Source organism: Stylophora pistillata, chromosome 6 (assembly GCF_964205215.1).
Source record: "Stylophora pistillata chromosome 6, jaStyPist1.2, whole genome shotgun sequence".
Lineage (NCBI taxonomy): Eukaryota > Metazoa > Cnidaria > Anthozoa > Scleractinia > Pocilloporidae > Stylophora > Stylophora pistillata.
Genome location: NC_142524.1, coordinates 33057023 through 33084168, shown reverse-complemented (window position 1 = coordinate 33084168; position 27146 = coordinate 33057023). Strand labels below are relative to the sequence as shown.

Genomic DNA, 27146 nt, shown 5'->3' with positions numbered 1-27146 from the left:
ACAATAACAACTGGACGAAATGACAAAGAAGGTACAGGTTGTTGACTGTTTAACCTCTCGAAGAAGAATGAAGAAAGAAGATGAAAAATCAAAGATTTACCGTATCCCGTCGGTAAAACGGCCCCAACATCTCTGCCCGAATATATCGCTTCTAAACACTGGACTTGTTTGAGTTTTAAATTGAGGTCACAATACCTATTCCAAGATGAAGCGACTTGAAGGCTGCTATAAAACATGGCGACCTAGACAACAATAGCGTCGATTTGAAGATGACAAAGGAAATGAGGGAAAAAATCGAGCAAAGGAACGACTCGTCCCTGAGGGAATTTTCTTTTGCTCTGTTAACACGTGACCAGCCTAAACCAGGGTCTCTCTTAGCTCTCGCTCGAGGGCGGGAAGACGGAAGACCCTGGGAACGAGGTTGGCAATTACTCCAATGTCATGATGGCTGCTCTCATCGTCCTTTGCGATCGTCTAGGGGTGTTTGAGACTGTTCCTTTCGATTTCAATTTAACTGTTGTGATCAAGGTAATCATGAGTAAAAACACCAATTCAGAGGGCCAGAAAGAACAAAAACATGAACTGGAAGATGCAGAAAAGTTCTTTAAAGATGCATGCGAAATATTTCAGAGAGAAGCAGTAAAACTTCGTCAGGAGCGAGAAGCAATTGACGACATGTCGAAGAAGTTGGAACATGTTCACTTTTCTTCGACTGTAAAGCTAAATGTCGGCGGCCACCATTTCACGACAAGTCTTCAAACGCTTACTAAAGATCCAAATTCAATGCTGGCTGCCATGTTTTCGGGCAAGTTTGAAATGAAGCCAGCTGAAGACGGCGCTTACTTCATCGACCGAGATGGAACTCACTTCCGGTTTATACTCAATTATCTTCGCAATGGGGAGTTGATTTTACCAGATGGCGCAACATTTCTCAAAGAGCTCGAAGCTGAAGCGAAGTTCTACCAGATCCGAGGAATACTGGAGGAGTTAAATACTAGAGAACCAAAGTATTTTGAAGATTCCGTGATACTGACGAATGAAGAGCACCGAAGCGTGTTAAATCGTTGGTTATCTCCACAAGACGGCAAATGGAAGCTTCTATTCAGAGGTTCCCGAGATGGCTTTGAAGCTCAAACGTTTCACTCCAAATGTGACAACAGAGGGCCCACTGTCACCATTGTAAAGAGCGGAAATTACATTTTTGGAGGATTCTCTGAAAAATCGTGGGACAGTAAGTATAATAGCTGATCGTAACGTGTTAAATAACATTATTTTGAGTGGTTTAATTTTTGCCGGCGTTTAAACTCAATTTCAATTTGAAGGATACTATATAGAGAGAGCAAAAATATTTAAACGGTTAAAGAAATCAAAATGAAATATTATTAGACTTAGTTTGGCAAATTGCATTCAAACTTCTTCGAATAATGACACACATTGCAAGTGATGAACAAGATCGATAATAACGTTCAAGAACTCCTTCAAGACGATTTTCAAAGGTGTTCCATGGTTAATGCAGGGCTCGACACTAACTTTTCAACTTACTAGCCAAGTGGCTAGTGATATCTTAAATGTTTTTAGATTTTACGACAATTTCAGTTTGTTTATTAACCAAACTGGCAAGTGGAAATTGAAAACCACTAGCCAAAACTGAATTTCTACTAGTCTGTGGCTAGTGGGCTACCGTTAGGGTCGAGTCCTGTAATGTGTTATTTTTATGTTTTAGTTAAGGCACTAGAAAACAAGTTAAACATATCTGTAGTTTAATGTACAGGAGGTGTCTCGTCTCGTAGGACGCTCTAGCCCCTCCCCCCGGCCCCTGTACTGGATTGGACCTTTGTGAAAGCATATCAGTTTCAAGGTCCGAAGAATGCCTAACCACACCATCGTTTAATTAATTTTTTTCGAACTACTGTAATTTTAGTGAAAGTGCACCTAGACCCCAAAATTTTTTTCACTTAACGAAATAAGCGTATTTTTTGGAGTATTTCTGTGCAAAAATTTTTTATACGTGTTCAAATCTTTAATTTTGTGTGCCCAGTCAAAATAAGGAAAATCGGCCACCATCTTGGCTCACGACCGAGTTTAAAGAGGAATGGTTCTAGCGGGTAATATGACGTCAAATCCATCCTCGGAGACCCAGGGGCTGTGAGTCGATTTCAAGTTAGAGCAGAAGAGCCCCTGGGGACATTGTCTCACAAGACTAGTTCCAAATGGTCGTAGTCGTTCTGGCATCTGATTGGTGCCACAAAATTTTTGTGTTTTTCTGCCCAATCAGAGTGAAGTGTGCTTCGGAGTCCTTTCGTGTGTTTTAAGACGGACATATACAAGAAGCTCAGTTGCTCGCCATGCTTGTTAGGGCCGTGTGACGAAGCTTTGCTTGAGGTGAAAAATTTTAGTCTCAGCACACAATGTAAGAGAAATCGATCAGATTGTCCGCGAAAATCTTACCGGAAATTATACTGAATACTTTCGCAGGTATCCCAAAAGAACGTGTTTAGAGGTCTGCGAGGTTCGTATAAAACATAATCGTTGCAGGCATTGATATGTCGCTTTAAACGTTAGACGAGATGTAAGCTTAAATATTTCTAAATTTTTTGTATAATTTGCTGTAACTGAAACTTTGCTAATCCCGTGAAGTTATTTCGTCGCACGGACCACGCAGGTATGTCGAGCAACTGGCGCTTATAATTACGCAGCTTTCTATGCGCGCCAAAATCTAATCCAATCTTCGCTTGAGAAAAAAAAAAGAAAAGCTAAGCATGAAAACTTTTGTTTATCAGATGTGCGTAGATGACCCTGTAATAAGCTGACATTTACAATAAAGCAAACCCGGCCTTTCCATCCAATATTTCTTGGTCTTTGGTTTTGTTTTCCCCAATGAAAGCAGCATCGATTCCCAATGATCAAAATTATTTAACTTGGTCCTCAACAATGGATAAAAGAGGTGAAATGGTAAAGACCAAGGGACTTGAAGAGAATCCGTAGCATTTCGAGCTCAAGAATTTGAACACTCTAGGCAGCGGTTGAAAGATTAAGCTCTTTTCAAACCCCTTCGGTAACTGTCTGAAAACATCTCTCCTTCCCACGATGCTTTCGATAAGTTTTTGTTCGGAAACACAGCTAAGCTTTCTCTAAGCGCTTGCTGAAGGTCGTCCACGAACTTAACCTTCTCTGCAACCTTGGCCATATTGTGAAAGACTTTACTACAAAGCGAAGGTTAGATTTTGGCGTGCACAGAAAGCTACGTAAGCGTAAGCGCCAGTTGCTCGACATACTTGCGTGGCGCGTGCGACGAAATAACTTCACGGGATCGGCAAAGTTCAGTCACAGCAAATTATACAAGAAATCTAGAAAGATTTAAGCTTACATCTCGTTTAACGTTTAAGGCGACATATCAACGCCTGCAACCATCGTGTTTTATACGAGCCTCGCAAACTTTCAAACACGTTCTCTTGTGATACCTGCGAAAGTATTCAGTATAATTTCCGGTGAGATTTTTGCGGAGATTTTGATCGATTTCTCTTACATTGTGTGCTGAGACTGAAACTTTTCACCTCAAGCAAAGCTTCGTCACACGGCCCTAACAAACATGGCGAGCAACTGAGCTTCTTGTATATGTCCGTCTTAAAACGCATATTTTCCAACAAAATCGACTACAATCTTCTCAAACAAGTGAAAATGTGTGAAATGCAGACTTTCGTGTTCTCGAATTGACGTCACATTACTCGCTAGAACCGTTCCTCTTTAAACTCGGTCATGAGCCAAGATGGCGACCGATTTTCCGTATTTTGACTGGGCACAGAAAATTGAAGATTTGAGCAAATAAAAAAATTTTTGGAAAGTAATACTCCAAAAAAATACGCTTAGTTCGTCTAATTTTCTTAGAGAAGAGTCGTGTTCAGTATCCAGTGAGGCTGGTGCATCAACACAGCTCGAATATGTATCTAATGATGGCCCATTGTTTTGAATTCATAACTACTGCTTGTTTGGTGTTATGCTTTATCCAAGAACGTCATAAAATTCTGTATTCTGGCCGACGAGAAAACGATTACGTATATTAAGAGATTCTAAGCTTTTCATATCCCCACTTGTCCTAGCTATGCTCGATTATCAGCCGCTGTTCGGGAAATGGAGCCCGCGCTCCTCCCCAAACCTCATTCTCTTCTCGGGGAGGAACAAAAAAGACCGGACGAGAGCGGTGGAAATCGAGCCTACACTTGTCCCGACACTTTTCCCGACATGTATGTCTTATTTCTCGTTATAAAATTGAACCAGTGAGATGACTCTGCAAAACCAGTAGTAAAGAAAATTAGTTCTCACCAGAACTTAAACATGTTTTAAAATAGTTTTGTCAAACACGATTTAAATTTGGTTTTCTTCTTAGAAGCTTCTTACACCGATGTTTATCGGCTGTAAACTCAGTACATTGAAAATGCGTGTTAGTGGTTACTTGGATCCTATGGAAATTAAATTCAGTTCATAAGTTCTCTGTTTTTGATGCTCATTAAGTTAAACCGGTTCAACGAAATATATTTGGCTGGTGTGAATGACGTATAAGTAAACACAATGAATTGTGATATAGCCGGTTTTTTAGCAGTGGTCTTGATTTCGTATTCCAAAATTTATATTTACATTATTTATGTTAATAATACAAATATCAAATCTGAAGTGCTTTTTCTGATTTACCAATAGGTTCTGGCAGGTGGTTCAGGTGCTCACAAGCGTTCTTGTTCAGCATGGTTAACACCAATGGACTGGGTCCAACTAAATTGCAGCTTTTTGACAATCACGAGCACGCCATCTACTGTGAGACAAGTTGTGGACCGACGTTTGGTGAAGGGCATGACTTGTATATATCAGGGGACGCAAATGTAAATAGTTCAAGTTTCGCCTGCCTCGGCAACTCTTATCAGTGTCCCACAGGACAGGTTGCTGAAACATTCCTCGCGGGAAGTGGAAATTTTACAGTTACTGATTACGAAGTGTTTGAACTTCAGAAATGACAAACCAAATATTCTTTCCCATGTTACGGGCTATCAGGCTAGTAAGATGTCCTCAGAGCTTTAATTTATGAGTTTCATAATCATCACTTTTTGAAAAGGGCCTCTTGGAAAAGTCTTGCAGATCAGCGTCCCAGTTTCACTACTCAGTCGACTTCTCTCCAGCTAACAGAGAACCATCTCGCCTCAATCTTCACATTGCCAACTAATTACTCCACCCCTCCCCCCCTGCTCCATTTCTCGCTCGATAAGCTATTAATAAGAGATCAAAGGGTCGACTCACAGATTGTGTCACTGTCGCTATCATAATTGGAGCCAAAGCACAGCGTTTGAGGTTGATATAGAACTGATTTAGTCGTTCATGAGGGGGGTCCAATCTAATTATCAGACTTCCTATACCTGAACTATACCAAAGAGTCATGGCTGTTCATTGTTTCTTTCTTTTGTCTTTGTTTTTCACAGGATGAAATAACTAAATTAAGTTTCGTTAAAGGTAACTTAAAGGTTAACATTAGAAGTATTTAAGTCATCTTTAGGTGACATACGAAAGTTCTGAAATGTATCTTTAATTGAACTTTCCGAAGTCAATTAAAGTGTCCTTAGGAACCATTTAGTTAACACTTTAAGGTCACATGAAAGCAAACCTAAATAACCATTTCATGAACACTTTAAGATCACATGAAAGCAAACCTAAATAACCATTTAATTGAATTTAGGAATCCTCTTAATTCTTGTAAAGTCAACTTTAGTCAACCAAAACTTCCACTTGTAAATGCATCTTAAAGGTTTCTTCAATCTTTTGTTTCCCTTTAAGTACAGCCTAAAGTTACAGGTTTTGTTGTAATTCATCTTTAGTTGTACTTTCTGATTCTCTTAAATTTCAAGTTTTGTTAACATTCATCATTAAGTGACCTTTAAGCGCCTCTAAAAGCTGCAGGTTTCACTTTCAACTGACTTTTGATTTGCTTAATCACACCCTCATTTATATCCCAATAACTTATGATATTTTGGGCAACCTTACAATTGATAGAAAAAGAAGCATCACACATTCAAGTAATAACAAAGTGTTTGAAATTGCAGTGATGAAATAGTTTTGTTCAAAACTCATTTGTTCCCCTGAGATAACATAAACCTACAATGAAGCTGAGGATATCCCAGTCGATCCCCATACATAATTAAAAAAAGAGATGTCCAAATGTTTGAATTACTGATTGACATACTTTATTAAAATTGTTTCACTTTCGTCAATGTATAATATAATCTTAGTCAAGCAGGTAATAGAATATTTACCACTATAAAAGTATGACAAATACCCAAATTATATAACTAGCTGTAGTAACAAACTACACAAAAAGCTATTGATTCACAAATTGTACTCTCAAATCCAGCTACTAAGAAATGTGATTTGAAATGATACTTGTCTAACAATAAAAATATAAGTTCAACCTATCAATCTAAAATTCAGAAAAATTTTCTTAATCGACTTAAATTTGCAATAACTCTCAGTTATTTGCTACATTATTACAACTGTAATACTTATTAAATATGATCATATACCTTAATTTCTTTTAGTAAACAAGTGATAGAAAACAGTTCTCTTACTCTAAAATGCAGCTGAAACTTTGATATACAAAAATGATGTGTACATCTATATAGAAAAAAGTATCTCATGTGGAGGAAATTTATTAACATTGAAGAATTCATGATCACTTACTTTAGATGAGACCATAATTATTCAATGAAAAAGAAGCCTCATGCAGGCATGCAAAATAACCTCATTCTAGACTTGGCTTGATATTTTGTACATTTTCGATTTCATTGATTAGTAAAACAATTTTCTCACTGTATTATTGCCCACTCTGGAAAATGTTCAGTAGGTGGGCATCTCGGAAAAGGTTGCCCATAAACCCTGGGCGGATTCTCTCTTTAGCTCTTGAAGTGAGCTTTTTCTTATAAGCCTTGTCAAGTTTCTTTTCAATTTTTTTCATTCTCCTACTTTCCCACTGAAGGTGACGCACAGAGTATTTTGTTACTTTTGAGGTATTTCCATCGTCATCCTCGTAGCAGCTTTCCTCACTGCTCATTGCCTCCATGACAAGAACCTCTGCTGCTCTCCCCTTTTCATGCTGGTTGGCCCAGTTGACCAGCTCCAGGGCTGTAGTTTGTCTCATTAACTTCTAAAAAAAAATAGAAAAATTAAACAGGCATGAGAAGGGTGTTAATTCTTAAGCATGTTATAATATAGGGTCTCTTTGTCCTTTTTTTTTTCCATCAAATGGTGCATACAAACTATCATTTATCTCACATCACATTTTAATATTTTTCAAATTTATTTTACAAAGATTTTCTTGGGAGGCTCTAGATACAGACCAGAATACCTAACTTATTTAACAATTTCTCTAATAAGAACATAGTCCCTTAGATGTGTCTATATTCAAAGCCATCCAATTTTGAAGTGCCAAAATAAAGACATTCAATGGGAAATAGCTTCCCTCCCATTGATCAAGTGTACTTGAGGGTGTACTCAGTCTGGTAACATTGAACATCTGTCAGACCCCATCATTTGTGAACAGCAGGGTATATGAAAAGTAAAATGTTCAAAATAGTATCCTAGCCAATAAATACCTCTCTTTGGCGACCACTCTTCCAGGTTTTTTGTTTATGAGCCTCATAGTGGTTACCACTCTTCAGTTTCTGTGTTTTCACACATATTTGAAATATATTTGTAAAGCAGCTGTTTAAAGAAATGATTATGAAAATGCCATGAGAAGCTGATTGTAAAAAGATTCCCACATAAATTAATGACAATGTTCAAATTTATAATAATTTATGGCAGGCCACCTTGGAATATCTGCCAAGTTAGTATGTCCTTAGTGATTCATTGCTAAGGTGTAAAGTATGCTTTTTTGAGGATCTACACTGAAGTGTCTCAGATCTAGAGACAAGAAATAAACCCGAAAATTTCAGTTTGCAACATATTTAAATTTCTGTAACATTTGGGAAAGTTAATATGTAAGTTAGGAAAAACTATAAAATGCAACCCCCCCCCCCCCCTTGTCCTAAATTTGACCATGTAATGAAGGTGCTCATTAGAGGTTTCAGGGTATCTAACTGTGTTACTGAATGCTAGTTTTATGATGACATTTATGTTGAGGGGAAAATGGTAAAAGACACGAATTGATGGTAGAGACTAAAAGCAGGGGTATCATTAAGGGCTGGGCAATAGACAAATTGACCAACTTTGAGCACAATTTTGCCTGGATGTTTTCAAGCCAAGGCCTTCAATAAAACTCAAGTTGTTATAAAGGAGATATGCATCAATATGCTTGAGTGCAAAATCCTTATGCTCACCCACAAAATGTAATGACACCCCAGTAAAAGTGAAATGCATGTGCTATGATTATTGGTAGCTACCTTCTATGACTTCTTTTGTCCAAGGACACTTTTCAAGTCCTCCTTGTTGATGTATTGCCTGCTCTATTGTCCGCTCAAAAAGGATCTTGTTGCTGTCAGAATTTATTCTAAGACAAAAACAAATACAATTAAGCCTGGTATTCTGTAGTAACAACATTAACACTAAGACAAAAGTACAGTCAAACCTCGATTATCCGGACCTGTTGGGACTTGGGTAATCAGTCAGGATAATCGAAAATATGAATATTAATGAGAAAATAATGTAAACAAAAGAGATGAAGATAAAAATCTGCTTCGATGACTCTCCGAGTGCTCGATCTTTTGAAAGCGGAGGAGGCAATGTTTTAAACGCACTTTTCCTGAATTTAGACATAATCTCTGAATTTTTTTACCTCATAAAGTTTGGAAGATCAAAGCTCATTAATAATCATGAAAAAAACGGGACCAGAGAAAAAGTCCGGATAATCGAGGTTCGACTGTAACCACCATTAGGTGTTCACATAACATCTCAATATTTCAAGCAGCAGCTTAGACTCGGATTTCCTCGCTCAATCAAGATAAAGCAAAATATCTCTGAATCTAAAAAGATATTACTCACTCTTCGTCAAGATAGAAACCACTAAAGTCATCTTTTTTCAAAAGGAGTTTGTACATTCTCCTCACAGTTCTCTAAAAGAATGAAAAAAAATTCAACAATCGGTTTGTCACGTTTGTCCTATTTCTACTTTCACGCTTTTTAAAAACCCTGGTTGTTTGAAGGCTAGATGATGTAGAGCAATCGACACAAGCACAATTAAAAATTAACCTTACCCATCTATTACTCTGTTCACACCAAAGCTTAAACATGTTTTAAACTTGTTTTGATAAACATATTTAAGAGGACTAGCCGTTCACACTGCGGGCGCGTTTAAGAAAACGCGTCTTAAACCGTGTTTAACAAAACTACCTCGTCAGGTAGTTTAACAATCGTGTTTGATAAAACCTATTCAAAATGGCGACAGAAACCAAAACGCGCGGAAGAGTTTGGGAGCATAAAGAAACCCTCCTGTTGCTTGAAAAGTGGGGAGACGAGAATATCCAGCTTAAGCTAAAATCATGTACACGAAAAAAGCCTATATGGCTAGAAATTGCGGCATATCTTCGAGCTGCAGGCTACGAAGACAGAGACGACAGCAGTTGCAAGACACGAATTCACACTCTGATAAGCGCGTACAGAAGTTACAAAGACGAATGCACCAAGACGGGAAATGCCACACCAAAGAAGAAGCCGGCTTTCTTCGACGAAGTGGACGAGCTAATGTCGGACAAGCCATGTACAAAACCAAAGGTGATTATAAAGTCCGCAACAATTTCCATTGATGGCGACGGTGATGGAGAAAAAACAAAAGCAGAAAACGTTGAGCCGAACGTAAACATCCCTGGCAGCAGCAACGAAAGGTCCGAAAACCTTGAGAAACCTTTCAACTGTGTAACAGCGGTGACAGGTAAGAGTTATAAAATGCTCTCCGATTGGAGGGCCAGACAATACAATGGTGTTCAAAAGCAACATCCGTCGTCGTCTGTAAAAGTCACGTCACAAACCAAAAACAAGAACTTTATTTCAGTGTCAAAAATATTTAGCAGCACAGGCACAAGCTAATATTGGGGACAACAGTCTAGTTAACAACAATTATTAATCTACAATATAAACTCTAAAATCTGACATCTCAAAAAAAGTAATAATCAATTCAATCAATACGTTTGGAGAGTTTTTGAATGCGTACAAGGAGATAAGAGACAGGTGTATCCGTATAGTACAGTGTAATATTGAGATAACTGAACCAAAAGTCAATTTATCATATTTTATGTCTCTCTTGGCTTTCATGTTTAAGCAATCGCCATGTAACTTGTTCCTCCAGGTGTAACCGAAGCCGATGAAACAAAGAAGCCGGTATCCCGTCAGTCGGCCGTCTTAAAGGCAAATAAAAAGAGGAAAATCGCCTCTGATGTCTTTACAAAATTTGACAAAATGTTTGAGTCCTTTATGGAGTATCAGCAAGCGGCTGACAAGAGCTTCATCGAAGCTGAAGCGGCAAGAGAGAGGCGAGAGGAAGAAAGAGCGGAGAAGCGAAGGAAGGAGGATCAAGAATTTCTCCTGAAAGTGGCGCAGGTTCTGCATAAGTAGAACCTAGTAAGTACAGGCGTCAGTTTCCAGTTCGGTATTGTCATTTTGTGCGAGCCGTTCGAAAAAAAATTAGACCAGCTTATGAGCGATTTTTAAACGTTCATTCCTTGAAATTATATTTCTTATTTAATTTGACGGCATTATCGTTAGTTCATTCGCTGTGATTCTTTGCTCAAATGATTGGCTCATATTTTTAAACGCCTTTTTCAATACTATTCAAATATCAAGCTTGGGTTTCCTAAGCCTGCTTTTAATGTTGGACGGATATTTTAAGTATCGAGTCTGTGCACATTTGTAGTGTATCTCCTCTACCGTGGCCCATAAGTGCAAAACACAACACAAACACTGAAAACACAACACACACAAACGGAAAACACAAAACACACGCTAAAAACACCACAAACTTATTTGAAACACAATACATTTATCTGAGACACAACTAACAACACAAACACTGAAAACACAACACACACAAGCTGAAAACACAACACATTTATCTGAGACACAACACATTGTGTTTTGCACTTATGGGCCACCTACACAACACAAACACAGGAAAGTCTGTTGTGTTTTCAGCTTGTGTGTGTTGTGTTTTCAGTGTTTGTGTTGTGTTGTGTTGTTAGTTGTGTGTTGTGTTTCAGATAAATGTATTGCGTTTCAAATAAGTTTGTGGTGCTTTTAGTGTGTGTTTTGTGTTTTCAGTTTATGTGTGTTGTGTTTTCAGTGTTTGTGTTGTGTTTTGCACTTATGGGCCACTGTAGGGGGTCAGACATGGGATTCCCCCAAGAAATACACTTAATGTTTTGTATGTGTCTATTATTGAAGAATTTCCCACAGTTTTTGTTTACCTACTAAGAATTCCAGTGATTTCAGAACTTATTCCACATTATTTTTCTAAATCTAACTCCCAGGGAATTCCAATATTCCTCAATTTACAAATGTAGTAGTCAATACAGAATCAATAGACCTTTGCTTATTTCATGTGCAGGAATTGCAATTCGTCAAGAGTCCACCTCAAAATACAATGACGATATTGTATATGTTGTAGTTAAATTTCATACTTGGTTCAAATTTTATTTTCCTTTGTTTCAAACTCATTATCATACATTAACATGAACAACAACAACAACTTTATTACTCCATAATTTAGGAATTACAGTCATTTGTAAAAAACTGATTTGATAAACTTGTTTAGGGTTACCAACTCCCTGAAATAACTAAGTAGCTAAAAACACCAGAGAGCTGAACATGACCAAGAACAAAGGAAAATAAAATTTGAACCAAGTATAAAATTAAACTACAACATATACATGCCTATAAACTGTATATATACGTACAAGAAATCACATGAACTAACCTGAGTACAAAAATAAGAATCAAGTTCTGCTTGAGTGGGACACACAAAATTCTTACACTATTGAAACTGCAATTTATGGCATTCTTGTTACTCCCTGAAAATACACTTGATTTAGAATAATTATCAATCATACGACCCTTCTCCCAGTCAGAAGTGTTGAATGTACTGTAAGAAATACAGCCTCTTCTTACTGCTCTCAGCTGCTTGCAGGCTCAGAGAAGGTTTCAAAGTCAGTTTAAAATAAATTTTCACAAGAGTTTTTTTTCAAGTTACTGGTGGATGAAAATTCTGTGAATTAACTGTAAGTTACTAAAGGGGCTGTGTCACATCATGGAGTTAAATATTTGGACCTAAACAGAGCAAAAGTATGTGTAAAATAATTCAATCTACATGTGACTACTTTGCCCCAGCTGATATAATATTCTAACAGTCTGGCATGAATTATTTTTTTGTGATTTTCAATGTCTTGCTTTTTCACAGGAACAAATTCAGTCTGTATGAATTTTTTAAAAATTTACTGCTGAAAACAAACTTTTTCAGGCCTTCATACAATTCATATCTAGTATTTCATGTATGTATAGTACTCTTCCATAACTGATATACCCTCTTAAGTATTTGATTTCACCTCAATTCAGTTAATAGTAAATTATTTCATGTCAGACTATAATTTGATAATCAGAATAGAGTACTCTTTTTCTGTATATTGTTGATTTAAGAATACTTTATTATTATAAAACAAATGCAACAAAACAGCTACAACAGCTCAAAATGACTATTCAATGTAAGATTTAACCCCCACACAAATAGCAAATGCTCTGTATAGGATGCAAGATTGCAAGATGTTTTATAGTCATAAGAATGTAAGTACCTGGTTAGGGCGGGAGGGGGGAGTCTTTAATAAAGAGGCAAAGATGCCCTTCTGAAATTTGAAAAAATTCCCTAGATTGAAAAGAATCCCTAAATGAGATAAATCAGGGTGTGGCTCAAGCCAGCTTTAAATGGTAATTAAGTGTGTTGATTGCTTTTTTTATGTGTGGTTTTCTCTTGCATGTGATTGGTAAATACACAATTAAAATGTCAAAGTCCAAAATTATTAAATTGATCATGGTTTCTGGATTCACAAAGTACATGTAATAGCTAAAATCTTTCTTTAATTAAACTTGCATGACCATAGAATTTCCAGCTACAACAGTTTTATAAGCAAAATTTAACACAGGTCTGCACCGTAATTTGTGTTGGTAATAAAGTTACCACTTTGTTTTGTTTTTTAGCCTCCCAAGCAGACATTGTTAGGAGAGGTTGCCTGAAAAGCCAAAACAATGTCTGCATGGGAGGCTATTCACACAGTAATTACAATAAAGATGTCTTGATGGCTTCTCTGATGGCTACAGCATTCCTGTTTTGTCCTTGGTTTGGATTGACTGGGTAAACACCAAGATGGAGCTGCACACCTTGCAGCCACTCCTCATTAAAGTCTTCACCCATGACTTCACAGAAGTTGTGCAACACACAACAGGCAGCAATGACAAGACAAACAGTCTCAACGTTAAGGTCCAGCCTCTTTGCAATTCTTCTGAACCTACCCTTTAGCCTTCCATAGGCATTCTCCACCACCACTCTTGTCATGCTGAGAGTCTTGTTGAAATTCACTTGTTCTCGCGTTAACTTCCCATTATCAGTATACGGCTTCATTAGCCAGTCGCTTAGGGCATATGCAGAGTCCCCAACTATCAAGGGTGGAACTCTCACACCTGATATGACTCGAGATAATTGAAGCGGTAGGAAAGTCCTCGCACAACAGTGGGAAAACAGCGGTGAATTTTTAAATACCCGCGCGTCGTGAACTTTCGCCGGCCATCCAACAAAAATGTCAATAAAACGATAGTTGCTGTCAACCAATCCCTGCAGTGTTACTGCGTGGAATCCTTTTCGATTCACGTAATCTTCCGGACTTTGGAGAGGTGCAATGATAGGGGTATGGCAACCGTCAAGAGCGGCCACTACTTGGGGAAACCCCGCACGACCTCTAAAGCCATCGATCTGATCTTGTACTTCATGCTGATTTTGCGGAAAGAAAATATACCGAGGAAGAAGAATACCTGAAAGTACCTCGCATACCTGTTTCACGATGGTACATACGGTGGATTTTCCAACGCCAAACAAGTTTCCAATAGTTCTGTAGCGAGCGGAGTCGGCAAGCCAATACAAAGTAATTGCAACGCGAAGGCGAACTGCAATGGCTTTACGAAAGTTCGTGTTCCTTTTCGCGATATGGGGTGATAGTTCAGCGCACAGATATTCAAACGAATCCTTCGACATCCTGAAGTTCTCTACCCAATCATCATCGCTCCAGCCTTGGCAGGTCTCCTCCCAAAAGGACTGAGACCTGCTTTTACTCCAAACTCCACGTAAACTTGGGGCGCATTGAAATAGTTGTCGCGTCAACCACATTAAAAATACAGATGACACAAGACATCTGCGGCGGAGGTATCGGTAGAGTCGCTTCCTGAACAGCTTTGCGCGATTTTCCGCGACTTTTCGGCTTTCTTCTCTCTGGCTCTTCCAAAACAAAAGCACAATATTTCGCCCATCCGTCATTTTGTTTACACTTTACATGTTGTGGCTATCTGATGTTGTAACATTTTACTGACACGAACACGAGGCTGAGCATGAACATGAGGCTGCGTTGTTGTCAACTCCTGCTGTTCAGTGTGAACGAGTTAATCAGTTAACCAGGGTTTATGAAACAGGGTTTCATTAAACTTTGTTTAATTAGACATGTTTTATTAGTGTGAACGGGGTATATGTGAATAAAACAGGCAAGGTCAAAAGGGTCCAAGAGAAAAAATGATTAAATGAATTTTCATACTAGATAATTCTCGTTGAAACAAAAGGGAGGAAAAAAACTTTTCTGGTAGACCTGTTTATGGTAAAGGATTATCAAGTAATTGTAACCACATCTAATCATGTCAAATGATTACCGCCGAAATAATTAAGTTAATTATGCATATAATTCGCGCGCCAAACATGTACTGAACATAAAAGATAATCTTCCACGAAACAGAACTGATTCAAGCAAATTATGAACACATATCACATTATTCATGCTTATCAGTTATTTTTTTTTACTCACTCGACAAGCCGGTGGAACTACTCCCGTCGTTCGCCTTTGTCTTCTGTTTTGGCGCCGACGGACGTTGGCTGCATTATCAACAGTTTGAAGACGGCCCTCGATCCGCTGAAGCGCTTCAGAGTTTTCTTTGTTGCTGCGCTCTTGCTGCTGCCGAAGCTTTACATTTTCGCTCGCCAGAGCGTGATTGCTCCGGATCAACTCCTCCAGCAGCACAATGCAATCGTCGGACACTTTATTCCTTTTTTCGCCGCTGGAACCACATCATGGTTTTGATCGTGCAATCGTCTTTCCGCCATATTCTTTTCTTACTTGCTTTAACTACGAATTAACGGTAAAATAACCACACTACAAGTGCTTCTCTCGGATGCTTTGTGATGCTTTGTTAACAAAGTAGTCAAACGGAATATTGAGGTTCAAAAAAGCGCGCGAATTAATATTTCTAAAACCAAACAACGACCTCCTGTTGACATATTGCCTCGTTGTGATGTTTATCGTACTGTGCCTAGCTAACGCTGGCCAGTACAAATGAAGACTCGAGTGTAATTGGAAGCAAGGAAACAGAAAGGCGGGAAAACACGAACTACACGTTCGAACTTTACTTGTTCAAGTAAACAGCTTCATACCGATACCAAAGTTTCAAAAGGGTTAGTTAAAAATATATCTGAAAATGTAGCCGTGTGTAGGTCAAGGATATCTTGTAACAAAGGAAATTTACGTATGATGCACGATCCTCGCAGTAGATAGCGCTAATTTAAGCAATAGCGAAAATCACACCTGAAAAAATGAGGCCTGTACGGGACTCGAACCACTGACCTCTGCGATACTAGTGCAGCGCTCTACCAATTGAGCTAACAAGCCAACTGGGAGCAGGCCGTTAAGTCGATTCGTAATAAACCCGTGAAAGTGATAAATCAGATACAATGAAATATATGAAGTTTATATATTTTGAACTGCGGTATTAGATACGTATGATGCACGATCCTCGCAGTAGATAGCGCTATTAGCTTAAATATTTGAAGCTGTTCACTGTTTCTTAGGTTCTGTATTTTTTTTTTTCAGGGAGTGAGGAATCTGCTCTTTTCCTGCCATGACTTTTTCCCACAAGGGCACTGAAAGCTTTCTCGATGGCACATCATAGGTTGGCAGATGATGAGATGGCACATCTTGTCAGTCAGTGCTTTTGTTGTACTGCCAATGTGTATGTAAAATTGTCACCCTGTATGAATTGAAGCTTTGGACGAAGTCAACAGATTAATATGTATTTCTGTAAAATCAATACTGTCTGTCAGCTTCATAGGGAGATTTCCACAAATAACATTGTTTGTATATATGAAACAAAATTTACACTGATCCATGAAAATAAAAATTTCACAATACATATACAAAAAAAAAAAAAAGAAAGAAAAAGACCAACTACAGAGAATAACCAAAAGTGCTAACCTCATTATAGTAATGCTTGATACAGACAGTTATTTTTTGTTGCCTTTATAGAGTGCTGGAAACACAAACTATTACGTATTCATTTTTATTGTTTGAATTATTTCTCTGAAATTCCCATTTATTGTGACAGTAACATGGGTGTAGAAAGCTTTCTCGATGGCATTTTGTAAGTTGGCAGGTGAAAAAGTGGCACATCTTGTAAATCAGTGCTTTCAAGTGACAGAAGTCTTTCTTTTACCCATTCTTTAATTGCATACCAATGCTTTTGATTAATAAAGCTATTTATTCAGTTTAATTGTAAATGACAGTTTCTTAGGATTTATTGACTTGATTTTTGGAGGCATGAGCTATAGAACACATTATTTATATTGTAGACAATTTGTTCGGCCGAAGTCAAAATAATTTGTTAGTTTTGTGCAATATATGTTCGCAGTGTTTATGAAAATAAAATGTTATGTCTGTGGTAGGCAGAGGCCTGCCACTTTTGTTTGTCCGATTAGTTGTTTTAGTAAGGGTGGATTACATGAGCCGAGTTCACTCTTTGCTAGGATGGCATTATGTGGGCAGGCCAGCCTGACTCATGTAATCAGCCTCTAAGTGGATGATTGGCAGGCCTGTGGCCTGAATTATTATTTCCCTCGGATTTCTAGCAAAGGTAAATAGATCAATCACATTTAATTCCAGTTTCATTTACATTAAATTTTATTCTGAATACAGTTGAACCCAGTAAATGGGCCACCCTCAGGGAACTGGCAAATGGCCACTAAATAAGGGTTTTTATTTCTTTTTTTGTTAGATCCCAATGCAAATTTATAGCAAATGAACAGCTTTGCTCAATGAGCAAGGTAAATGTAAAGCAAATGTCAAATTTACGTCACACTTGCATGGAATTTTGTCAGGAACAAATACTTGAGTTTAGCTTCAGTTTATAGCTATTGCAAATTTAGTTCAAGCACACTTCTTTTTCAGCTTGAGGATAGTGTTTCAGAAGAAGACATTTCATTCCCAGCAGACAAGATGGATCACAGAAAGCTAATGGTATCATCTATAGGATAGTGAAAGAAAAACCATTGCAATCTGTGTCCCTTGCGAGGATTCGAACCTCCTGCAGTCAGCCTAGAGAAGGTGATCCCAGCTGTGAGGAGAGTTTCGTGCGCTCCTCTCAGTGCTTGTCTATTTTCGCGTCTCGAGGAGAGGTGCAGTGCAGATTGCCCATACTTTGTTCTTACCCTCTGGTACCTCGGCAATGATGTATCCGTATCGTTTTTATTTTTATGTTTTATGATTTTTTTATTTTCATTGATTGATACGAGCACTGAGCCGTTAAATAGGTCTCAAACCCGGAGGCTAGACAAGTCGGTTCTCGGCTGTAACCACCAGAGGACTGTGTCTGTGTTCAAGCGGGGATTTACTTTTCTCCGGCACCCTTGACATTCAAAGTCAAAGGAATACAAAAGGACTAAAGCCAGGTTGGAGAGTATCTGCTTTTTAACTGAACAACATTAAAAAATTATGGCATTTGCAGAACGGAATGGTGACTGTAGCTTAACTTGAGAGGGGCCACGAGAACTAATTGTTTATATCATATCAGTCAAAAATCAATTATCTCAGAAAAATTGCGCATCACCTTATCAGCTGGAAGACAAAAAAAAGTAAGAGCTGGGTCAATATTCATAAGGAACATCTGCTCTATCAGCTGGGCAGAGGAAGAAATTTGTGTGGACCTTTGTGATGATTCAAACCTCAATTTATTTAACATCGCTACCAAACGTTCTTATAGCAGAGCAGAAAGACAAACTTCTGGGTGGACGCATGTGAGGATTCAAACCTCAGGCTTTTTAATCAATATTCCTGGAAAGGAGAAAGATTGTAAGCCTTACATTTAATACGGAGAAAGAAATAAGCCACACGACAAAAGAAAACAAAGGCAAATAATATGAACCAGAAACATTACAAACTTGCCGCAATAGTCTACGAAGGTACTTTCTCAATGGGGCGTCCATGCCCCCACAGGCAGTAGACAACTCCGACCTCAAAAAATCTTCAGGGACTGAGTGCGAGGAAGTTTCAATGTTAATCGTCTCAAGCAACGTTCAATAGCGGTTATGTTCTCATGTAATAATTAAAGACGTAAAGATATATGTAGGTATGTATCAATACATACACATGACTTTTTTTATATTCAAATTAACTAACCTTCATAGTCAGATGAACTTGAAATTTCGTGAAATCACGGGAATTTGAAGTCGCCACGAAAGTATCTGTTAATTTCTTTCCGTTACCTTTCCGCTTATGCCTTTCGAAAGTTGAACGTGATTCGAAGCCATTAAAGCGCGCGCAGAAAACATTTCCTGACTTGTCATCGCACTCCATGCGCTCTTTAAAGGAGATGCAAAAATGAAACCGTCGCTTTCAATAAGATGTTTCGACCCCAGAAAGAATTGTGAGCTCACGTTGCTGCACGTAAAACAAAATTTGCTCTTCTGGCTCATCAGTGCAAGTGTTGGCTGATTTGTGATGAATATTCTGTTGACAGTTCAGATTACAATGAGACTATCTTTAATGCATGAATTAAAGATGTCAGAACAGCTATACTCATTTAAATCTCACCTTAAAGTCAACTTAAATGTATTTTAATGAAACACCCTCTTTTGTGCCAAAAAAGAAACCACTTAAAGGATACTGAAAGATTTGCGCTACTAAAGTTAAACTTATGTTCAATTAAAGATTCATTGAAGGTTAGAGTTAGCTTTCGGATATTTCATTTGACAATTAAAGACGATTAAAGCTTTACTCAACCTTTAAGACTGCTTTAGATTTTGCCTAAAGGCACTGAAATAAGAACATTCGTCCTGTGAATTTTTTTTGGTTTGGTTTTGTTTTGTTTCGATTGTTTTTGTTTTGTTTTTTAAGATCTAAACAAAGCTTCCTTCTTAACGGATAACTGTTGCCATTCTTTTTACTTTTGTAATTGAAAACTGTCAGACTGTTATGTCCTTGAAAATAAGCATTACGATGACTTAGTTGAGATCTATGCAGCTGTAATAGAGTACACGTATATCGTTTATTTTACTTTATTTCTTTTTATAACTTCCCTTCGTTCATCAATCTAACTCCATTTTACTTTGCGGTACATATTAAATGTAACTGTTTATTTTCTTAGAATTCAACTGCAGAATATAGTCTCAATACATCAGGCAGTATGTTGAAAAGCTCTATGGTGTGCTTCTTGGAAACTGGAGAAAAACTTACATCCATTTCAGTCTAAAATTTTTTTAACAAATTTGAATAACTGTTTAAATTTTAGTCACTGAGAATGGTTAAGCAATAGGTCCAAATGCATAATTTTTCGATAACCTCTTCTTAAATCTTAGATTAATAATTGAACACTCGCGTTAGATGAATTGATAAATTTTACAACCTGACTGATGACAGCAAGTTCGATATTACATGTCTTACTTTTTTTTTGATATTTTACCATATGAGTATTTTCAGGAGTATACTTAAGAACACGCATACCAATTACACTGTCAGATTGTAGTGACGTGACTATTTTGGTACAAATGTTGTATATTTTTACTTTTTTTTTAAAATTATGTTGTAACATTACAATCCGCCCTAGAGGAATCAACCCATCTCATGCACGTGTCGCCTCTTCTTTCTCCTTTCTCCAGTATTCACTATTTTGATGTTACAGTGGCATGTGTATTAAACAGCATAATTAAGCGTAAATTAAAATAGGAAGAATTTGGATATATCAACAAAGTTGAAATGGTAAATTGGCCACCGTAATGATTACAAAAGCTGACGTTTCGAGCGTTAGCCCTTCGTCGGAGCGACGACGAAGGGCTAACGCTCGAAACGTCAGCTTTTGTAATCATTACGGTGGCCAATTTACCATTTCAACTTTGTTGATATATCCAAATTATTTCGTTACTCCCACCGACGCAGCCCCAAACAGTTTCTTTCGAAACTATCAGCCTTTATTCATTAAAATAGGAAGAGTTCGACGAAAAGAAGACAAAGGTGTCACGCCCCGGCCGCGCCCTACTCGATCTTTGCCCCCAGTTGGATCCCTTTACAGTTTTTATGATGAGTTTGAGGGCAAAAAGTGACAAGTCCTCTTCACAACCATTGTTTGGTAACATAACGTTTTATTGTCACGCAATGGTTTCCGTTGCGTGACAAGACACAAAAAGACTGCGAAAGAGACCATATGAGTGTTAGATGGGTTCAGGATTGAAAGATAATGGGAATATGTTCATCAAGAAGCCGTCTTTATTAAATTGTAGAGAGGGAACTTCTTATTAAGCGTTGTTATGAAAGCATACAGCTTGTGTCAGTACAGTGAGGAGAAGAATGGTAAAGTTGTATCAGCTCTAGCAAAAATTAGCACTCGAGGCGTGTCTGGGAAGACCGGTCATTATTTATCGCTTGGGCGGGGAGGGGAGATCGAAGGACTTTTCCGTTCATTGACAGGTACTTGGAAATCAATATTTTATGGTCCTCCTACTTCATACTCTGTTGGCAGCAACTGATCCTGCCTCGTTCCCCTAAATGCCATGTGATTCTCCCCAAAATCCTCCAGCCCCCCGGCGATAATGATTAATGACGAGTTCCTCGATAAACAACGTACACCTTCGAGCGGAGAATTTGTTTTCGTGACATTAAGGGTCTTTCGTTTTTCTCAAAAATTCCAGTAAAATAAACAAATATAACACTATCAAAAAACCTGTACGCTTAAAAATCGCATCAACATCTTTTCCATTCTTCCTCAATCGCCGTAACTATTTTTACACTTCAGATGAAAAGTAAATATGCTATTGAACAAAGCATTACCGAAGTCTCACAAGCAATGAAATGATGTTTCCCCAGCCTCTATTCTACGCGGCAAATCGAAATACAGATGAAATACGGGTGCGATAGGAAATGGACCTTTCCTAATTTGAGATGAATCAATGCAGTATGATAAATGTTTTTTTTTGGGTGGGGAGGGGGGTTATTATAGGTTTAACTCAGAATTTTGCGCTGATATTTTTTAAAAAAGAAAACAAAAACAAATAGGAAAAGAAAAGTGAAGAGCGACGCGGATTACAATTAACAGCCACTTAACGGCAAATTATGAATCCAAATTGAGAAGGCCAAAAAAAAATATACTTGAATACACTCTGGATTTAGCACTCGGCCTGGCTTAGTCTAGATATCATTTAAAATGAACTAGCTACCACCTTTACCAGCACGTCTCTGCTTTGAGATCAAATGATTGTACTTCCCGTAAACAAGGAGTTTGGTTATGGCATAGTTAGTAGAGGGGACTGGTTAGGAAGGTCGGTGAACTTCAAAAGAGGAGGTTATTGTTCGATTTTTTAGAAATCACGTGACCAATACCGTGCACAGCACAGGATTCAACTGAGATGTGGCGCCGGTTGTCACTTGAGTACGGTACGCTGTCTTGTGTTCGTTTCGGTGTTATTATGATAAAAAAAGAAAAAACAGTTGTAAATCGTAATAAAGCTACTCTAGATTAAGTTTTAAATGCCTGGCGATAATTGTTCCGTGGTTGGCTGTGGATCGTGCAGGCGATCGAAAGGTATAGGCATTTGGAAACTTCCCGCTCCGAGGAACGAAGTATACAAAAAGTGGAGAGCAGACTGGCTGAATGAACTCACAAAATCAAGAGAAGTAGACAAAGATTTCCAGAAACAAATTGACAGCGATAGAGTCTTTACATGCGAGAAGCATTTCGCTCTTGATGATATAGAAATTGGTAAGTATTCAGACTAAAGCTTGTGTGTGTATGGTGCTTACCAGTATGGAATGTAGGATTTTTGTGCGCGGCACAGCACAACCGAAGGTGTATGTGTAGTTAGTAGTTAGTAGAGGGGATTATAAACATCAGATGTGTGTTTATAACTTGGAACTGACGATGTTTACTTTTGTGTTCCGTGATGGTAACACATGTCTTGTACTAACCAAAGCTCTTCCGCCTTTCTTACTGATAGATAAATTATTTAACTTTGCTTTTAGTCGTGTCTTCAAAGATGACCAAGAAAAGACCGAAGTTTGGTTCTCTACCGACTCTAAATATGCCCCAAAAAAGCCACCAAAAGGAAAAGCTAGCGCCACGAAGACTGCTATCGATCGTGAAGGACTTGCCTGAAACCAAAAGAAAGAATGCTTGTTATAGTAACTTTGTAGAACTTTGCAAACGAGTTCATCCTTTGAAAACCCTCAGTGACTGGTCAGTTCAAGAGTTAAATGACAGAATATTGCTGAGAAAGATAAAAAACACCTTTTTGTTGCCAGAAGTTGAAATCATGATAGATGACAGTTTGGGATACACAATTTCAATTTTTGGATGGCTCATACCTGAAGACCATGAACTGTATTCTAGATATTTAAGATCAGTCAGTAATATCACAGTTTCTGACCTTGTGAAAGATGTTGAAAGCCACTCCATATGTCCTGGAGTAATTCCACATGAACTATCCAATGCTGTAATACCCCACATCATCCCGAAATCTGTCGATCCACTATTCGACGATAGTTCATTTCCACACCAGCAGTATTGGAGAATGAGAGGGTGTGAAATTTTAACAGAGGATGAGGGCCAGCAGTGTGCTTGTTGCTATGGATATTCACATGAGTCTCGGCTAAAAGAAAGGGCCAAGCAGAACAAACTAGCTAAGCCAGCGCATCTCAATACCCCAGTCTCTAAGACATCTCCAGAACGATTAAAACTGACTTTGCAGATGCAAAGATTGAAATGTGCAACCCTTGAAAAGAAACTTCAAGAAATGAAACTTGAAATCGAGAAATCAAGTGTTGAGATTGATCATGAACTCAGTAAAGACATGACTGATATACTTGGTCAGGCAGAGATCACACCATTCATGAGCCTATTTTAGCAACAACAAAAGAAACTCCACAACAGCACATCAACTGGTGTCAGATATCACCCAATGATAATTCGTTATTGTTTGTCATTGGCAGCCAAATCACCATCTTGCTACGAGGAAATAAGAAAAAGTGGGATACTAGTACTGCCAAGCCAAAGAACACTGCGGGATTATAGAAACTTTATTAGACCCAAAAGGGGCTTTCATGAGAATGTGATTGAAGAACTGAAAGCATTAACAGACAAGTACTTTGATGTGCAACGATATGTTGTCTTGCTATTTGACGAAATGAAAATCATGTCAAATCTTGTTTTTGATAAGGTCACAGGCGAATTGATTGGATATGTGGATCTTGGTGACCCTGATGTCAACTTTGGAGCTCTGGAAAAACTTGATGAGGTTGCAACTCATGCTCTTGCTTTCCTCATCAGAGGTGTTTGTACAGAGTTGAAGTTCTGCTTGGCCCACTTTTCTACCAATGGAGCTACTTCTGCCCAGATAATGCCATTGTTCTGGGAGGCTGTTGCTATTTTGGAGTTAACCTGTAACCTCTGGGTTATTGCTTCTACTTCAGATGGAGCCACACCAAATAGAAGATTCTACCGAATGCATAAGAGTCTTGATGGAAATGCTGACAAGGATGTGTGCTATCGCACAATCAATTTGTTTGCACCACAGAGGTTTATATACTTCTTCTCAGATGCCCCTCATCTTGTAAAGACCACAAGAAACTGTCTGTATCATTCTGAATCTGGTACTTGTACCAGGTATGAGTTTACAAAACAATTTCAAGATAAAAAGCAAAAGGAATTTTACTGTGCAGGCGGAGAGCTGTTGGCCTTTGCTGTCCCAGTAACAATAGGGGCAGCAGTTACGTCCAACAGCCAATAGAATGGTTATGATCAGGGCCCAGTTGTTCAAAGGCCGATTAGCTCTAACCCAGGGTTAAATTTTAATCCAGGTTTCTAAATTTCTCTAATCAAAAGCCATTTTGGGATAATTTAAATTGCCAAATGGGCAATCTTATATCTGTAACTGTTATTGGGACAGCAAAGGACAGCAGCTGTCCATCTACACACAAGAAATCCCATCTGCTTATTATCTTGCATTTATATATGTTTTACATTTTGCTGTTAATAACTCCTTATATGATATTGTAAGTTGGCAATGATTTGCTGCATACATATTAATGTTGACTGATTATTGTTTCCAGGTATATGTGGAATGATGGTCACTACTTATTATGGCAGCACATCACCCAAATCTTTTATCAAGATGCAGAGAATGGCTTGAAGTTGCTTCCTAGAATTACATATGAACATGTTAAGCTGAATTCGTACTCCAGCATGCGTGTCAGCCTGGCAGCTCAAGTGCTAAGTGCATCAATGGCAGCTGTTTTAAGATCATTTGGCCCTCCTGGTACAGCAGGTACAGCGAAGCTTTGTGAAATGTTTGACTCTTTCTTTGATTGCTTAAATGTACGCAGTAAAATTGAACATCAGAGGAAGAGAAAACCTTTCCTTGCTCCTTACACATCCACTGATGATCCAAGATTCCCTTGGCTTGAAGATGAGTTCCTTGGATATCTTAAGCAGTGGAAAGAATGCACACTCAACCGACCTGGGAATTTCACAGCCAATGCCAGAAATAGAATGTTTATATCTTGGCAGACATACGAGGGTCTACAGATTACATCCTATTCAGTTGTGGAAGCAACCAAGTTTCTTCTTAATGAGGGTGTTGAATATGTCTTAACTGAAAGATTCTGTCAAGATCCCATAGAAGAATATTTTGGCAGTCAAAGAAAACATGGAAGAAGATGTGACAATCCAGACATCAGAATGTTTGGGTACAATGACAACAACATTCGAATACAGCGATCTATATCATGCCAGTCTGGCAATACCAGGGGAAGGAAAGACAAAAGCAAGGCATGGGTCAATGTGACTGATGACCCTCTTCCCAAAAGAAAAAAACAGTGAGATTTTTAGAGAGTGATTGTCATATGACTGTGAAAAAATAGGCAAACTATTTGATAGTCTGTAGAAAAAATAAGCCCATTTTTTTCTTTTATCTTTGAATTTCAACTTTTACAAACTGATTGGTCTATTTTCTCATGCCTATAATATTATGGAAATCACACTGTCTAAATGCATTGATTCTGATTTAAAGCCACAGCTACAGGAGTACTTCTCAGATCGAAACAAAGAGTAAACACACAAGTAGTACTGAACCTGTTCTTTACTTAATAGATAAAGATTTTGTCTTTCTTATCATGTTTCTAATGTTCTTTTCGTGCATTTTTGCACCAAAGAGTTTATAGTTTCTAACTGAAATTATTTTTGATCCACGTATAAGGCCCCCCCCCCCCCCCCGAGCTTATAAGCCCTGAGCTTATAGGCAGAGAAATATGGTATGTATGTTGAAGTTGTCCTAAATAATAAATGATAATTACTAAAAGCAATTCAGTCTAATTTTGCCTTAGTTCCTGTGGAGGGTCTAATGATGTCTTTGCGAAGTGCTTTTGATTTCAGCTGTTTTAGTTTTATCTTGTGTTTCTGTATTATGTCCTTTGCAAAAGAAAATGAGCAAACTTTTACTTCTGTTTCATAGCAGAAGGGTCTTCTAATTTCCCAGCCTTAAGTACAGACATGCTTGCTCAGTTTCTAATAATTTCTTTACAATTGCATGCTTGTTGTAAAGCTTGTGGAGTACAGAACCTCCAATGTACTGTAGTCCAGCTTTTTCTTTATCGGACAGTTTAGTCAATGAAACACACGTATGACTTGCAAGTAATTTCTCTTCAGCACTATGTGCAAGCATGCTGTCAGCAACCTTAGTTGAAAGTAGGGTAGCAGCATTCCTTGATAATCCTTCAAAATGCTTCGCAGAATGCAAAGCAATATTTGATTAAAAAGCAGCATAAAATCTCTCAACGTTTCCAGAGTTGACTAAACGGTTATATAAGTTCTGAATTTCAAAGAATTCTGATGTTATGTTGCAGTTGTAGGACTTGATTCTTTTTTCAGCTGTGGGTACATTTTGCAGTCGCACAATTTTAATTTGGCTTTCTCGACAATCCTTGAATAAGTTTCGACTGTTAAATAGCTCTGTCGTTTCCCTTGGTCTTCCTTTTCGATAACTTTGTGCTTTACAGTTATGTGGCGTTTCAGTCCACTCTTGCTCTTGCATTTCTTGTGGCAATGTTGACATACAATGCTTTCGAGTTGAACCTGTCATCGGTGCAAACAAAAAGTTCGCGTTGATAGCGTTTAGTTAAGAGTTAGCTTTCATTTATAAAAATAAGGATACAATCCAAGCACAATCAACAAAGTGGTCAATAATAATAAAATTGCTGATTAAGATAAGTATTTCGCACTTAGTTCGCAATAAAAAGACGGTTTCAAGCTTGAGCACAAATCAGAATTGATCGAGTGACGGGTGATCTTTTCCTTGCTTACGCTAAAACATTTAATTTTGAGCAGATTTAAACTCTTACTTCATCGGCAGCTTCTTCAAAGTGTTAATCGATTTCTTCTTCATCTAAAATTTCTAAGACAGCGTCGAAATCGTCTCCAAACAAAAATAAATCGATCATGTCAGCCATGTTTATCTTGATGTGTGCACGGTACTGGTCACGTGATGGTACGGTTCAACCTCAAAAGCGAAACAATAGGCCGGCCCTTTGAAGTTAGCCGGCTTTCCAAACCAGTCCCCTCTACTAACTATGGTTATGGTG

At 38.1% G+C, this 27146-nt stretch overlaps 2 protein-coding genes, 1 non-coding gene and 2 pseudogenes across 5 annotated transcripts; 3 read left to right on the top strand and 2 right to left on the bottom strand.

Annotated features, from left to right (window-relative positions):
- The first annotated feature begins 475 nt into the window (after positions 1 to 475).
- LOC111319474 (uncharacterized) lies at positions 476 to 6847 on the top strand. The gene is made up of 2 exons (XM_022922238.2): positions 476 to 1231; positions 4693 to 6847. The coding sequence occupies exons 1-2, from the start codon at positions 535 to 537 to the stop codon at positions 5001 to 5003; spliced, it is 1008 nt and encodes a 335-aa protein (XP_022777973.1). The 5' UTR covers positions 476 to 534; the 3' UTR covers positions 5004 to 6847.
- On the bottom strand, positions 6199 to 16826 carry LOC148729505 (uncharacterized; annotated as a pseudogene). The gene is made up of 5 exons (XR_016002378.1): positions 15069 to 16826; positions 9013 to 9083; positions 8415 to 8521; positions 7626 to 7734; positions 6199 to 7177 (listed from the first exon to the last, which is right to left on the bottom strand). The product of XR_016002378.1 is annotated as an uncharacterized LOC148729505 (transcript).
- Positions 9233 to 13328, top strand: LOC148729506 (uncharacterized). Its single transcript, XM_088762862.1, has 2 exons — positions 9233 to 9898; positions 10313 to 13328. Exons 1-2 carry the CDS (start codon positions 9406 to 9408, stop codon positions 10576 to 10578), a joined length of 759 nt encoding a protein of 252 aa, XP_088618988.1. The 5' UTR covers positions 9233 to 9405; the 3' UTR covers positions 10579 to 13328.
- A 5202-nt stretch (positions 16827 to 22028) lies between the features above and the next one.
- Positions 22029 to 25680, top strand: LOC111324113 (uncharacterized). Its single transcript, XR_016002374.1, has 3 exons — positions 22029 to 22275; positions 22536 to 24174; positions 24621 to 25680. It is a non-coding gene; the product is annotated as an uncharacterized LOC111324113 (transcript).
- On the bottom strand, positions 25446 to 27133 carry LOC148729504 (uncharacterized; annotated as a pseudogene). The gene is made up of 2 exons (XR_016002379.1): positions 26907 to 27133; positions 25446 to 26640 (listed from the first exon to the last, which is right to left on the bottom strand). The product of XR_016002379.1 is annotated as an uncharacterized LOC148729504 (transcript).
- Between the last annotated feature and the right edge of the window lie 13 nt (positions 27134 to 27146).

What these genes read in the sequence shown, in the direction of transcription:
- LOC111319474 (XM_022922238.2), top strand. Translation starts at nt 535, where the DNA reads ATGAGTAAAAACACCAATTCAGAGGGCCAGAAAGAACAAAAACATGAA. An exon ending in CTCTGAAAAATCGTGGGACA is followed by an intron (nt 1,232 to 4,692) that starts GTAAGTATAATA and finishes ATTTACCAATAG; the next exon opens with GTTCTGGCAGGTGGTTCAGG.
- LOC148729506 (XM_088762862.1), top strand. Translation starts at nt 9,406, where the DNA reads ATGGCGACAGAAACCAAAACGCGCGGAAGAGTTTGGGAGCATAAAGAA. An exon ending in CTGTGTAACAGCGGTGACAG is followed by an intron (nt 9,899 to 10,312) that starts GTAAGAGTTATA and finishes TTGTTCCTCCAG; the next exon opens with GTGTAACCGAAGCCGATGAA.